General features: G+C 35.5%; 1 protein-coding gene across 1 annotated transcript in view; it reads left to right on the top strand.

The window, feature by feature from the left end:
• KLHL14 (kelch like family member 14) overlaps positions 1-10,109 on the top strand; it is a 70,511-nt gene extending 60,402 nt beyond the window's left edge. The window contains exons 5-8 of the mRNA XM_034429682.3: positions 433-623; positions 725-883; positions 4,536-4,693; positions 7,610-10,109. Of these exons, the coding sequence (XP_034285573.1) occupies positions 433-623; positions 725-883; positions 4,536-4,693; positions 7,610-7,750 (649 nt within the window). The 3' untranslated portion in view covers positions 7,751-10,109. The remainder of the gene's footprint in view (positions 1-432; positions 624-724; positions 884-4,535; positions 4,694-7,609) is intronic.
• The last annotated feature ends 4,148 nt before the right edge of the window (positions 10,110-14,257 follow it).

The raw sequence follows: 14,257 nt of genomic DNA, 5'->3' as shown, positions 1-14,257 counted from the left end.
GAAAAATCATTGTCTGTATATCCCATTTTTCCATACAAACAAGCCACCTTCTAAAAGTGCAAAGGTGCAAATCTTTCCTTTTAGCATGAGTTTCCAGCTTCCTAATTTTTTCTTGTATTTTTTTCCCCAGCTCTACAGTATCCTTGCTAGAGAATTATACCAAGTATTTCAAGGGTAGCTACATTCAATGTTTGCTGTTTGCTGTGCAATGTTTGCTGTTTGCTGTTGCAATGTTTGCTGTTTTATTTCTTTTTCTTAGTATTTAAAGTGGGGGCTTGAGTGGAAGTTCAATCATTTAAGAATCCACAATTTGAATTCTTTGAAGTATATTAGTAAACAAATGCTTTTTGTTCAACTTTTGTAAATAATTATGACAGAATTAATTCTAGTCACAGGAAACTAACTGCTCTATTTGTTATTTTTGTCCTCCAGGAGAGCTAGTTTTTATGCGTGTCGGCTTGATAAGAACTTGTATGTGATTGGAGGGAGAAATGAAACTGGCTACTTGTCAAGTGTGGAATGTTATAATTTAGAGACAAATGAGTGGCGTTATGTATCTTCCCTACCACAGCCTTTGGCAGCACATGCAGGAGCTGTACATAATGGAAAAATCTATATTTCAGGTAAGCTGTTTTCTGGGTTCCATTTGATTGATTTGGAAATTTGGTTGGGCCCAAATTTTATTTTAAAAACTGTAACTAATAGAGGTATATTTGATTTATAGGTGGTGTCCATAATGGTGAATATGTCCCCTGGCTCTATTGCTATGACCCTATAATGGATGTCTGGGCTAGAAAACAAGATATGAACACAAAAAGAGCTATCCACACGCTGGCCGTAATGAATGACCGACTGTATGCAATTGGAGGAAATCATTTGAAAGGTCACTTTTTAAATAGCAAAATACTGTACTTTTCTGATTTATGATCGAATTTTTTTTTCTCTGTTATCATAGTTAAAAACCTGCCACAGACTTTAGTATCATGCCTCAGTAACATTTTGACGAAAGAAAAATTTATAACACCAGATTAAATAAATGAGTAATGAATGCTTTAGATAATAAAAAAGAGAATTTTCATTACTCAGAATCATGGATGATTTGTCATCCCTATGAATTCATTGTAACAAACAGATTATTATTAACCCAAATTCCCTGCAATATTTGCCTCTGTAAATTATTTGCCATCATAAGAAGTTATACCAGAGTTTCAAGGAGAAAGTGTTCCTAGATTTCATGAAGAAACTGTAAATATTAAGCTGCAAAACATTTACCTGGGAACTTCTGAATTGGCATAAATATAATTGATTTAAATTTCTTTTTTATTCTTATTAACATTTTATTAATGCTAAAAGCATGTATTACGTCTTTGTATCCATATTGCAAAAATATTCTGCTACAATATTGGACAAGTACTCTACAGTATATCTAAAATAATTTCGTCTGTGGCATTGTGCCCAGAGAAATCAGAATTACTTTTAATCTTTCCCCCCAAATCTCGCTCCCATTAATTTAGGGAAAGCACCATTATGGACCCAGTAACCATCAATTCCTGATTTTTTTTTATTATTTAAAACAGAAGATATAACTTGCAACCTCAAGTTATTGAGAAATTCTTTCTCAATAAAAATTCTTGATTATACTCTCTGGAACTGTTCCAGAAGTTCCCAGCAACTTGTCATTTAATGTGATAGAAGATAGAACTTATTGAAAAGACAAAGAATAGCAACAGTAATTAATTAAATTGAAGTTTAAATTAAAGCCAATCATGTTCTGCTTTTTTGGCTTGGCTTTTCTCGCTGTTTAGAATACTACTCCTGAGATGTGTAGCTTTTGACAGAAAAAAAATCTATTATTAAGTGCATTTAAATGAAAGGGTCATTGGGTTTAATTTTTGTAAAGTCAATCCAAATTTTATTATGTTTTTTAAAAGAATTTCTAATTTTGGTTTACTTTGGTTTTATTCACAGCTCTCCATTTCATTTAATGCACTACTAAACTTTGTTAAAAGGATTGCATTTATATTATTCTCATTTGGAAAAATGAAATGTATGGGAGGGTACAGTTATCTAAAAGAAGATATTTCTTTTCAATCAGTGTGATGGGTTTTCACTGAAGAATTTAGGACTATAGCACATACATACAGTGATTATATATGTTAGACTTTATGCTAACATATTTTCCTCATGTTACTGTTCTGAACCAATGTTTTCATAGGTAGTCCTTAGGTTATAGCCATTAGTTTAATGTCTGTTCAAAGTTATAATGGCATTGAAAAATGTGATGACCAGTACTCACCCTTATGATCACTGCAGCATCCCCATGTGGCCTGATCAAAGTTTGGGCAATTGAAACCTCATGTACAGGTAGTCCTCGACTTATGACTACAATTGAGCCCAACATTTCTGTTGCTAAATGAGACATTTGTTAAGTGAGTTTTGCCCCATTGTATAACCTTTCTTGCCACGGTTGTTAAGTGAATCACTGCACTTGATAGCTGGTAACATGGTTGTTAAGTGAATTTGGCTTCCCCATTGACTTTGCTTGTCAGAAAGTTAACAAAAGTTTTAAAAGATGATCACATGATACTGGGAAACTGCAACTGTCACATGAGTCAGTTGCCAGGCATCTGAATTTTGATCATATGTAGCATGGGATGCTACAATGGTCATAACTGTGAAAAACAGTTATAAGTCACTTGTTTCAGTGACGATACAATTTCGAATGGTCACTAAATGAACAGTTGCAACTTAAGGACTGCCTGTATTTTACAGTGGTTGCAACATCCCGGGATCATGTGATTGCCATTTGTGACCTTTCCGGCTAGCTTCTGACAAGCAAAGTCAATGGCGGAAATTGGATTCACTTAATAACTGTTGTGATTCATTTTACAACCATGGCAAAAATGGTGGTAAAATCAGGCATGACTCACTTAACAACCGTATTGCTTAGCAATGGAAATTCTGGTCCCAAGTTGATAACTACCTATACAGAGATCTTAGGGATCTTTGGAATTTTACAATTCCTTGCAAATGACATTGCAACATACTATATTTGTATGTACACATTAGTATTGCTTGTTTGTTTGATTTGCCTGGCAACATTTTTCTTTTCCTCCGTTTTCAAAACCACAAAATACAAGAAGAGATTACATATCTCGTACAAAGCAAACTGTAAACAATATTGTCAAAGATAGAATTTACAAGAAATTCCTCAGTGCAAACTCTATGAAATGAAAAAAAAGCTTTAGTATAAATACTCCTAATCCCTTTAAACCATGAAATCAAAATCTCAATATATTATAGGAGTAAAAAAATCTTCCATCTTACAGTATTTTTCGGAGTATAAGACACATCAGAGTATAAAACACACCTTAGTTTTTGGGGAGGAAAATAAGAAAAAAGCTGATTGGCAGGTGGATTGGCCTCCCGGAATACCCCCAATCAGCTGTTCCCAGAAGTGAATTTTAGCATCAGGTTCCTTGGTTGTGAGCTCTGTGCCTTGCTCTTTGTTTTGCTTTTTTTTTTTTTTGCTTTTTTTTCTGCCTCTGAAACTTCTGAAACTGTTTCAGAAAAAACTTTTTTTTCTGCCTCTGAAAGCTTCCAAAACAGAGCTTCCGAAAAAAAAGCCTTTGAAGCTCAGTTTGGAGGCTTTTTTTCGGAAGCTCTGCTTGGAGGCTTCTTTTCCAAAGCTTCGTTTCTGATGCTTTTTTCAGCCTCTGAAACCTCCGTATGAGAAGCTGGGCAGGGCTACACTCGAAGTATAAGACGCACCCAGATTTTCACCGTCTTTTTTGGGGGGAAAGGTGTGTGTTATACTCCGAAAAATATGGTACATGTTATTAACAGCCCTAGCTATTGTAGTTGTTAGAGGTCTGTCATGACTGCATCTCACCTATCCAAGCTTCATGAGCTGACTGCCCCTGGGGGGCAGCAGGGGTGAAATCTTGGAATGTAAGGAAGAAGGGGAGGATGGAAACCCACGTAAGGCTTGTGAGAAGCTACAGCCAGCCAAGATCACCTAATGATATGCAGGGCTGGGAACCAGCACCGGTTTTCTAAACAATATACAAGCACCTGATTGGACATTTGCAGAAAACCGAGAGATGATGGGGGGACAACTTTCCTTTGTGTTGTTTGCATGGGAAAACCTCAGATTCAGCTTATGCTACTTATGTAACCATGTAAGCTTCAGTAAAGTATACTCTTGGCAAAGCAAATGGCCAGGAGTCTTTCTTTGCACTAAATGACTGAGTGGTACGGTTGACAAAGTCACTATATGTTTTCTATTAAGAATAATGGCCAATAATTAAGAAGTTGAATTTCAGTAAAATATCCTATGATGATGTTAGCTGAATTTGGGAGGAAAATCAAAGGAAATTTTTGCAATGTTTTATCTTAACAGGCTCATTCCTCTTATTTCTAACAAATTATAAAAGCTGTCCTTTGATGCTGCTGACAAATTATTTTTTTAATGGTGACCATAGTCATTATTTCAAATAAGTGGATTCAAATTATTTTATGAATGTGTGATACAGGTTTCTCTCACCTTGATGTCATGCTTGTGGAATGTTATGACCCAAAGGGAGACCAATGGAATATTTTGCAAACTCCTATTTTAGAGGGTCGAAGTGGTCCTGGATGTGCAGTTCTTGATGACAGCATATACCTTGTTGGAGGCTACAGCTGGAGTATGGTATGCATTAATTTGAACATGAAGTCTTAACTAGGTCATCTGGTTATAATTTTATAGCATGCTGTTTGTTTATTTAAGCAATTGTTTACCGCCACCTATTTTGTGGCAGTGACTGAGCACAGAGAATTATAAACAAGACAATATTAAAAGAAAAAAAGGTCACTCCATCCTAAGTAATAGTGCAAGTGAGAATAGCAGTAGCAGTACCAGCAGTAGTAATAATAACAGTAATAATAACAGAAAACAGCATACATCTGGGCCCCAAACATTCCATTTTCAATCAATATATACCAAAATAAACTAATCCACCCCCACTCACTGACCTTTTCAGCATTTTGATCCAACTATTTGAGAAAACATTCAGGTCTACAGTACCTTGCCAAGGGTCAGGTACTAGGGGTGAAATCCAGGAAGTTCTGATAGGTTCTGAAGAACTAGTAGCGGAAATTTTGAGCAGTTCGGAGAACCAGTAGTGGACATTTTGAGTAGTTTGGAGAATTGGCAAATACCACCTCTGGCTGGCCCCAGAGAGGGGTAGGAATGGAGATTTTGCAATATCCTTTCCCTGGAGTGGGGTGGAAATAGATATTTTGCAGTATCCTTCCCCTGGAGTGGGGTGGGAATGGAGATTTTGCAGTATCCTTCCCCTGCCATGCCCAAGCCACACCCACCAAGCCACACCACACCCACCAAGCCACGGCCACAGAACTGGTAGTAAAAAAAATTGGATTTCACCTCTGGTCAGGACCACCCAGATTTCTAAAGGGATACTGCTTCATAGAGCCAGTGCTGTAAAACAATCCCAGGTCCCACAAGATGACATTTTCTAATAGAAGAGACCAAGTTTATGCCAACCTTCTGGTACTGAAATGTCAAAAAATAGATAATTCTGCAAATAACCTGGCTGCATGCCATGTAGAGTTTTTTAGGCGACATCTAGCATCTTGAATTTAACTGGAAACTCACTGGGAACTAATGCAGTTCATATTAGACAAATCTCACTAGAGGAGCCAGGAGAAAAGTGTCTCTTCCATAAAAAATATGGTGAGATGTAAACTACAAAAACACATGTCAGTTCAGTCATTGCCCAGTTCAGTGTGGATCACGCTACGTGTTGTTGTTCTTGGATGAAAATGGGCTACAGGACTCTTGGCTGAGCAATCAGGGTCAGCAGCTACAGAACTACTGGAAGAAAAGGCGTACCCATTTCAAATATAAAGTGATTGAAAATAAAGAAATAATCTGTTATTACAGATCAAGTCCAACAGGAAGTGGATATTTGAAATGCATGCACCAGTTTTGGAAAAAATAACATACAGAATCAGAAATAACAGAACAAAGGTTATAGCAGATCACTGTCAATTTATAATACAAAGTAGCCACAGAAGCATAATTGGAAGAATTGCAAAGGTCTTCCCAGAGCAAAGAAATCAAAGCCTTGCCAGAAGTAACTAAAGATTGTAGAGGTAAACCAGGGGAAGTTGTCAGTAGATGAAGGCAGCACAGCTATTGAATTGTTTTCATTCCAGAACCAGGCAATTTCTCCTCTGCCTCAGAAAGAACAAAGCTCTCTAACCAAAGAAGTAGAAGAATCGAAACAAAGAATAACTAAGCATCTAAAATAGCACAAAAACAATAAAATAAGGTTGCCTGCATTGAAGCTTGTTCCAAAGAAACAGCTAGTACAAGCATTAAAAGATACCAGTACTGTAATATCAAATATAAGCACCAACTCACTGCAAAAAACAAGCTAATTAATTTACTCCATTATGGTCACAAGTCCTCCAAGACATTTGTTTAGTCATAAAGCTTTCAGTCATCCCATGATATATGTGCAAAATATGTAAGCTGTGCTAGAGTTTCTTTAATTACTGCATTGGCGTATTAATTCTTTGTTCCCAAGAAGCATTTTTGCAAGTTTCTTAAATCAAGCAGTAGTATTCTTTTGTGTCTAGAAAATACATTACATCTATCCTGTTATCCAAAAGGTATCTTATTAATTTCAAACCCCATTGTCAAAGGGAGTATTAGGAATTGTTTTTTGGGAGTATCTAGCAAGATAGCAACAACCTGTCTGACCACTGCTGACCTCAAGGAGGTACAGCATCGGTCCCTGACTCCTGCCATTTTCCCGTGGACTTCCCATAAAGAAAAGGTAGTGATATTAATTGGATTATTTTTCCCAATCACTATTATAATCAGATTCTTATTACTTTTTACACTGTTCACTCTCAATCCTAAAATTTCACTGCTGTTTTTAAAAATAAGATCTTATAGCAATAGTACTCAGATTTATATACTGCTCCATAGTGGGCAGCATATACAGCACTCTCTGGGCAGTTGACCATGTCAGCATATTTCCTCCAACAATCTTGATCCTTGTTTTACTGACCTCAAAAGATGGAAGGCTGAGTCAACCTAATGGCTGAAAGCCTTATGTCTGAAAGGCTGAGCTAGCGTAATGTGTGAGTCAGCCTGACATCTGAAAGCAGATAGCTTGTATGACATTCTTAATATTCTTAATATTAATTAAGATTAATATTATTAATAATAATATTAAGGATTAATACATTAATACATTAATACATTCTTGAATAGCAACAGCACTTAGACTTATATACCACTTCACAATGCTTTACAGCCCTTTCTAAGCGATTTACAGAGTCAGCATATTTCTCCCAACAATCTGGATCCTCATTTTATTGACCTTGGAAGGATGGAAGGCTGAGTCAACCTTGAGCTTGTGAGATTCGAAGTGCCAAATTGCAGGCAGCTGGCAGTCAGCAGAAGTAGCCCACAGTACTGCATTCTAACCACTGCGCCATCACGGCTCTTAATATGAATCATGTTACAGTTATCTACATTTTGAATTGATATTTTTCAGCTAATTAAACAAGCCTCTATATTGCATTACAGGGAGCCTACAAATCTTCTACTATTTGTTATAGTCCTGAGAAAGGATCCTGGACAGAGCTCGAAGGAGATGTAGCTGAGCCACTTGCGGGTCCCGCTTGCTCTACTGTCATACTTCCTGCGTGTGTGCCGTACAACAAATAAGTCCTGGAAATGCAAAAGAGGACATTGATGCATTCAGGAAAGGAATGATGGGAGATGTAATGATTTTAAAGAACAGTTCTTTGGACCACAGACCACAAAATCCTACTCCTACACCTGCATTTATGGTTTGTTTGTTTTTTTAAAAAAGAGACTAAGCAAATTCCCATCTCAGATGAATTGGTATCTTGTCAGACTAGTAGGTTAGACGCATGGAACACTGCACATGTTGACAGATGGCCATTTCAGATTGATATTTTCCCTGCTGCAGACCCATATACTGATAACTAAATTTAAAGAAAATGAACAAGAACATTACTGCACATTATGTTTTACTGCATGGGATCTGTGTTGAAGTAACAATGATAATCCACTTGTAATTCAAAATTGCGATACTGAAAAGCACTGAATCGCAGAATGGTCTGCTCCATTTCTGTTGTAATCCATGACTGCTTTACGTACTCTGCAAGCAACAAACTTCAGAAGAAAACTCAGAGGTAATAATGTAATGCTTTTATTGCAAACAAATTGGTTGTCCTGATGTACACTTTGCCCTAACATTCTCCTCATTAAGAATTGCAAAAATGTTATGGTAGCTTTCAGGATCTGTGCCAATCTTTAATGTTATTTGCAAGAGTATAAATTGAAAATAATTACTGCAAAAGTTCAAAGATTCTGGTTTTTCTTCTTTCCACAGCATACAAGCATGTACTGTTTAGAGTGTTTTTAAAAAGTTTTGATTAATGTTTAAAATCTGATAATTACAAATGCCATTTTGCAAAAATGGTAAATATACTTTACTTTTCATTTCCAAGGACAAAATTCAAGTGCAGTACTTTTGTAACATGAAGATTTTGTGATATATAATATTAGCAAAGATTGGCAAATTTCCTTATTGTTTAATATTGATATAATTATAAACTACTCTTATGCTAGAGTTAAAAAAAATGCAGGTCTAACTCTGAGAGCTAACATACTAAGGTATGTTCTCGACTAAATCCAAATACAGATAGTCCTCAATTTAGGACCACAATTGAGCCCAAAACTTCTGCTGCTAAGTGAGACATTTGTTAAATGAATTTTGCTCCATTTTACAATCAATCTTGTCACAGTTGTGAAAGTGAATCACTGTAAGTGTTAATAACATGGTAGTTAAGTGACTCTGGCTTCCTCATTGACTTTGCTTGTCAGAAGGATACAAAAAGTGATCACATGACTCCAGGACACTGCAACCATCGTAAACATGAATCAGTTGCCAAGCATGTAAATTTTGATCACATGAGCATGGGGATGCTGCAACGAAAAATGGTCATGTCACCTTTTTCAGTGATGTTGTAACTTTGAACAGTCACTAAATGAACTGTTGTAAGTCAAGGACTACCTGTATAGTTTGCAGCTTCAAAAGCCAAACAAAACTGAACTGAAAGTAAGGCAGTTGTTGAGGAGTTGGAATCTTCCATAGAGGAAATGCAGCATAGAAAGATTTGAGAGCAGAAAAGTGCAGAAGGAATGTATAACTTGAAGCTGTCGTGTTCTTCACAGTAAATTGCTGTCTTTGGAATCGTTCTTTAAAAATTGGCAGCTGATTACCTGCCTATGTTTAATGTCTGTTAAGCTGTATAATATACACACACCCAAACAGTAAGTAACCTTTGTGAACAGTACATGCAGAATGCAAGACAGCAGAGACTGCGGAATTTTTATATACTTCCTTTCAACTATTGTGTGTCAGGTGACATTCCTGCCATTTTAGATATTTAGATGTGGGTACAACAAATATTATAATTAACCATAATATCTTAAGCTTGGGGCTGAATGCTTGTAAATCTGCATTTCAGAATGGAAACAGATGTGATATAAAAACCTAGTGGCTCCCCCTAAGCTATAAACAATGAATCAGATGCTGGGCTTTGGTCTGCCTTTCTCACATTCTTCAAGTGGGTGGTCTATTCCTTTTTATATTAAAAAGAATTCATGAAAAGGGTACAAATAATAATTTTTGAATGGTGGAAACAAGCAGGAAGAGAGGAAACAAGCTGGAAAAACATACAGAATATGGAAAGCTGCTTCATATAAAATCAGACCTCTAGTTCTATATTGTTCTCCACATTGACCTACCATTTGTATCCAAATTGGGGCTGTGGTTGAGCTATGGATCAAAGTCTGTTGGAGATTTTTAGAAACAAACACAATGGTCACTAATTTCTGACCTTCTTCAAGATACAATACCTCATGCATGGCAAGGAGGTCAAGTTTTAGCTACCGGTAGCTAAGTTTTGTGGAATGCCAATTCTCATTCTCTCTCCCTCCCTTCCTCCCTCCCTCCCCCTCCTCCCTCTCATGCTGTCTCTTAAAAAAAAAATTGGAACAAGGCTTCAGATTTCCTGTCCTCTGACCCAGCACTCAACACTTGGATTGAACAGTGTGCATTGCCACGAAAAGTTCAATTCTGATTTCTACCTACTTTCATTTCCCACTCTTATTTCCCTTTTTTGATACGGAAAGTTCTGATATCCCATCCCCTAACTGATGCTCAGCATTGTCAGGCCATTAAGCATTCTTGGTCTTTTGGCTTTTTGGGCAATTAGGGGTTTCCTTGACCTATCAGATAACGTTCAGGAACATCACAAAAGAAAGAGGAGTATTGCCCTTCTGCTGTCCAATATTTGAACTACAGTCCTTTGACTAATCCACTGGGCAGCTAGATCTACTTTAGAGGGGGAAAAACAACATGGGTTCCGCTCCAAAATGGCTGTTTGTCCTCGCTTCTAGATTAAATTACATTTACATGCATATTTACTTAGAACTAATAAGAATTTAAACTCATCTATATTTTGTTTGGCTTTGAGCAATGAAACACCTTTCTCCTATCCTCAAGGCTTAGATTAAAATGTAGCACTGTAAGCAAAATCTTGCGCTGCTGGAGTCAAGATTTAATCATATACCTGGTTGAGGCAACTGGCTTTGCCCTGCGCTCTAAGAATCCCATACATTTGCTAGACTGAAAATAGGACCATTTCTCATCAGTGCTATACAAAAATTGGAGGGTTTGTTGCTTCTATCATTTCTTCCTTCCACTGGAATCAACTGAGGGCCCTTGCACTATGCAGTTATCTTGCCTAGGACTCAGGAAGAGTAGACTAAGATTGGGATTGAGTCATAATATAAATAAAGAGATATATCTTGACTTTCTTGGGATTCTGTAAACCTTCATCTTATTTCAACAACTTATAACAAGCCATAGATGGTATTTTTGAACACCAGTGTTGGGAACAAATCCTAAATTCATGTAGATTAGCACAGTTTCTGAAAATTAAGTGAACTCGTGGTATGTCTGTTTCAAAGTCTAGCTTGTAATTTGTATGAATATTGTATATTCGAAAATGCAAGGCAATACATAACTTCAAATGGGATACAAAGGTGAAACATAAATAGGCAGAATAAAAGAAGTAATTTACTAGATAATATTTCATAAGGTTTGGGCTACTCAGAAAATATTAAAAATAAAAATTCATATGTGTTGTTCCACTATGCCATGATTATTATTATTGCTACAATTATAACTACTATTATTACTACCTGTAGTTGTTTTACTAATGTTTACTCCAGTGATACTATATAATTTCACCAAAATTGACTAGGTACTGCCTTACCCAGGTAGCAAATCATTGGTTGAAGGAATTGTATCTAAAGGGAAAAAGGGAAAACAATAACATTGTTAATAAATTCCTTGAAATTAAAATATTTATCCTGGAACTTCATTCCATTTTTGCTTATGTTGTGGAATTCTGATAGATTGTATTTATTTGTGTTATTCAATTCAAATATTTGTTTGTAAAATAATACATTGTGCAATCTTCATTTGGGTGAAGGGATGGTATTTAGAAATATATATCTGTGTATATAAATATGTGAAAAGGAAACCTGTCACAAACACTACATTAGAGAATATTTTATGGCATTAAAAAAAGAGTCAAACACTGAACATTATCATGTGCCACTGTTAAAATGCCACTTTAAGGGGTGGGGATGGGGGTCTTATCATTTAAAATTCTTTTTTAAGAAATATAATTAAAGAATTTATGAGTATTATATGTAAATCTTTTTAACTCTCTAGAAGGCATGACCAAGGAAATCATACAAAACACCAACAGTGTAAATTTTGTACAATATTATGCGTGTATAAATGAAGCTTGCTTGTAGGGTGAGGGGACTTTAAATAAAATCTTATGTACTTACATGCCTGTCTGACATATCTCTGTTTAAAAATCTTTAAAGTATCCAGCATTAATTTTTTTCAAAATTGCTTTCATCACATAGATACATAAAAATCTGATTATTAACCACAATCATTCTTTATTGTTTCTTTGGCCTCAATCCTATATAGAAATGCCAGATTGTTGTTTTTTGTTGAAATATGTATAATATTTTGAACATCTTGTTTTGATAGGCCAACTCTCTTTAAAGATGTTTCTTTGTAAGTGAAAAGCTGGGTTTTTTTAAAAAAAAAATAAACAATACAGTTGTATATTTAATCATTATCGTATGCTTATTAAAAAATGTTGGTGTATGAGAAAAGAGAATGAAAGAGAGGAAAAGATTTAACAGGGCATCTTGTGTTGTATTTTGTTCCAGGTTTCTAAATTCATGACAGCAAAAAAGAAAAAAAAAATAGTGGTATGAGAGGTCAGAGTAGTTAGTGGGAGGGGAAACTAATGAATTCTAGAGAGCTTTTAATGCCATAAATGATTCTGTTAATCTTCAGCATAGATGTTGATCAGTGGAACTGAACTCAGCTCCCTGGACCTTGTCAGATTTATTCTGTGCATGTCGGTGTTCCACACCAATTATAGATTTTAGAAGAGGTTCTCATGCAAAACTCTGCACCCTAATATTTAAGCCAACTTAGATGTCGTTGAAATTAAAATCTAGCTGTGGAAAATCTCTGTGATCCTGATATATGAAAATCCAAATAAATTATTTGTTCACAGAAATGAAAAATAACTTCAGCAGGAAATTTCAGAAATTACTTATGCAGGATTAATCCAGTTCAATGAATGCATCTTGCATTGATTAATAAGCCATCCATGAATTGCAAACTAAAACTACAGAGGTTGTGCTTTCGTGTCTTTTATTGAAACTAAAACAGAGTGCATATTCTACAAAATACACAATCACTTATGTATTTTAATTCTAAAGGATTGTTATGGGTACAACTGCATTATTACCGCATCTGCATGGTTCTGATCAACTATATTGTTAGATTTAATTGTTTTACTTTTGAAAAAAATGAACTTTTGTGCAGCCCAGCCTGGTGACTAACCAGGGCACAACTAAGTTCATGTACTTCCTTTTTGTAGTTTTAAATGTAATGATTTTTCTCTTGTTCCCTCAAACTTCTCATTTCCCATACTTTTTCCAGTGTTGATTTGGGATAAATGATTTTATACCCTGAAATTCCATGTTGTTGTTGCTTCCTAATATTTTATTTATAGTTTTTTCTTTAACATCCATAAGTGCTTAGTGAACAGTGTATTGTTTGGGTCGATATACTTTATACACAATACTAATAATGATGATACTATTTAGAGAACTATTTAGATACACATAATCATAATCTTTCAACTTCCCTTACTTTCTATTAGACAGTTGAGAGATAGACTTTTTTCACTTTCTAAGGGAAAAGCCGTTGACTTTATCCTAAATCCTGACTATCACTACACCTTGGAAGGACCGAAGCTACATCTTACAGAATATAAGAATATTGCTCCCCCCCCCCATTCCCAGTGCTATTTCCTAAAAATATAGCATCGAATAGAATCTTCTACTGACTTCATACAGACTGAAATTTAAGACTTTGCTTTCCAAGCATTACAGCCTTCATCTTTAAATAGTAACATCATAGTAAATGAAAGATTTTTAGAGTGGCCAAATTATTTAGTTGAGGACATGAATGCCAACATTTTGCTCCCAATGAAGTCGATTAGAAGGCCCTCATTGAGCTATTGGTCGTAGCTGAGCACTGTTAACATGAAAGAAGAGAAGCTTTGTGGATACATTTTATAGGGATTTGATTCATATTGATTAAATTATGCTCCAGGTCCAATGAAACTTTATAAAGGAAGATGGGCTGCTCAATATTTATAAGCCCTGAGTATTGCTTACAGATTTAGGTAATTGACTTCCTCCTATATCCATTTGTACCACTTGTAAGACATTAGGACTAAAGAACATTTGAGAACAGGACATTTTATGGGAATTGAGAATTTTTGTCCACATTTTACCACCATTTTGTCTTTTACTAAGCACTGTCCCTGAAGAAATGTAAATTCTAAGTAGTTAACAGGAAAAATTTAGAGGAGCAAATTAATTCCTTAGAATTTCCCAGAAATAAGATGGTCAGTCTTTAGAGTAGTTTTTATTCTATATATATTAAAATAAAAATCATGGGAAGATGAATTTCTAATAGAATAGATTTTAAAATAGATATAAGCCCTGCAACAGGGTTTG

The sequence above is a fragment of the Pantherophis guttatus genome, chromosome 3 (assembly GCF_059756535.1).
Source record: "Pantherophis guttatus breed Tessera chromosome 3, ASM5975653v1, whole genome shotgun sequence".
NCBI classification, from domain to species: Eukaryota; Metazoa; Chordata; class Lepidosauria; order Squamata; family Colubridae; genus Pantherophis; species Pantherophis guttatus.
The sequence above is the reverse complement of the archived record's forward strand: the minus strand, read 5'-3'. Positions and strand labels throughout refer to the sequence as shown.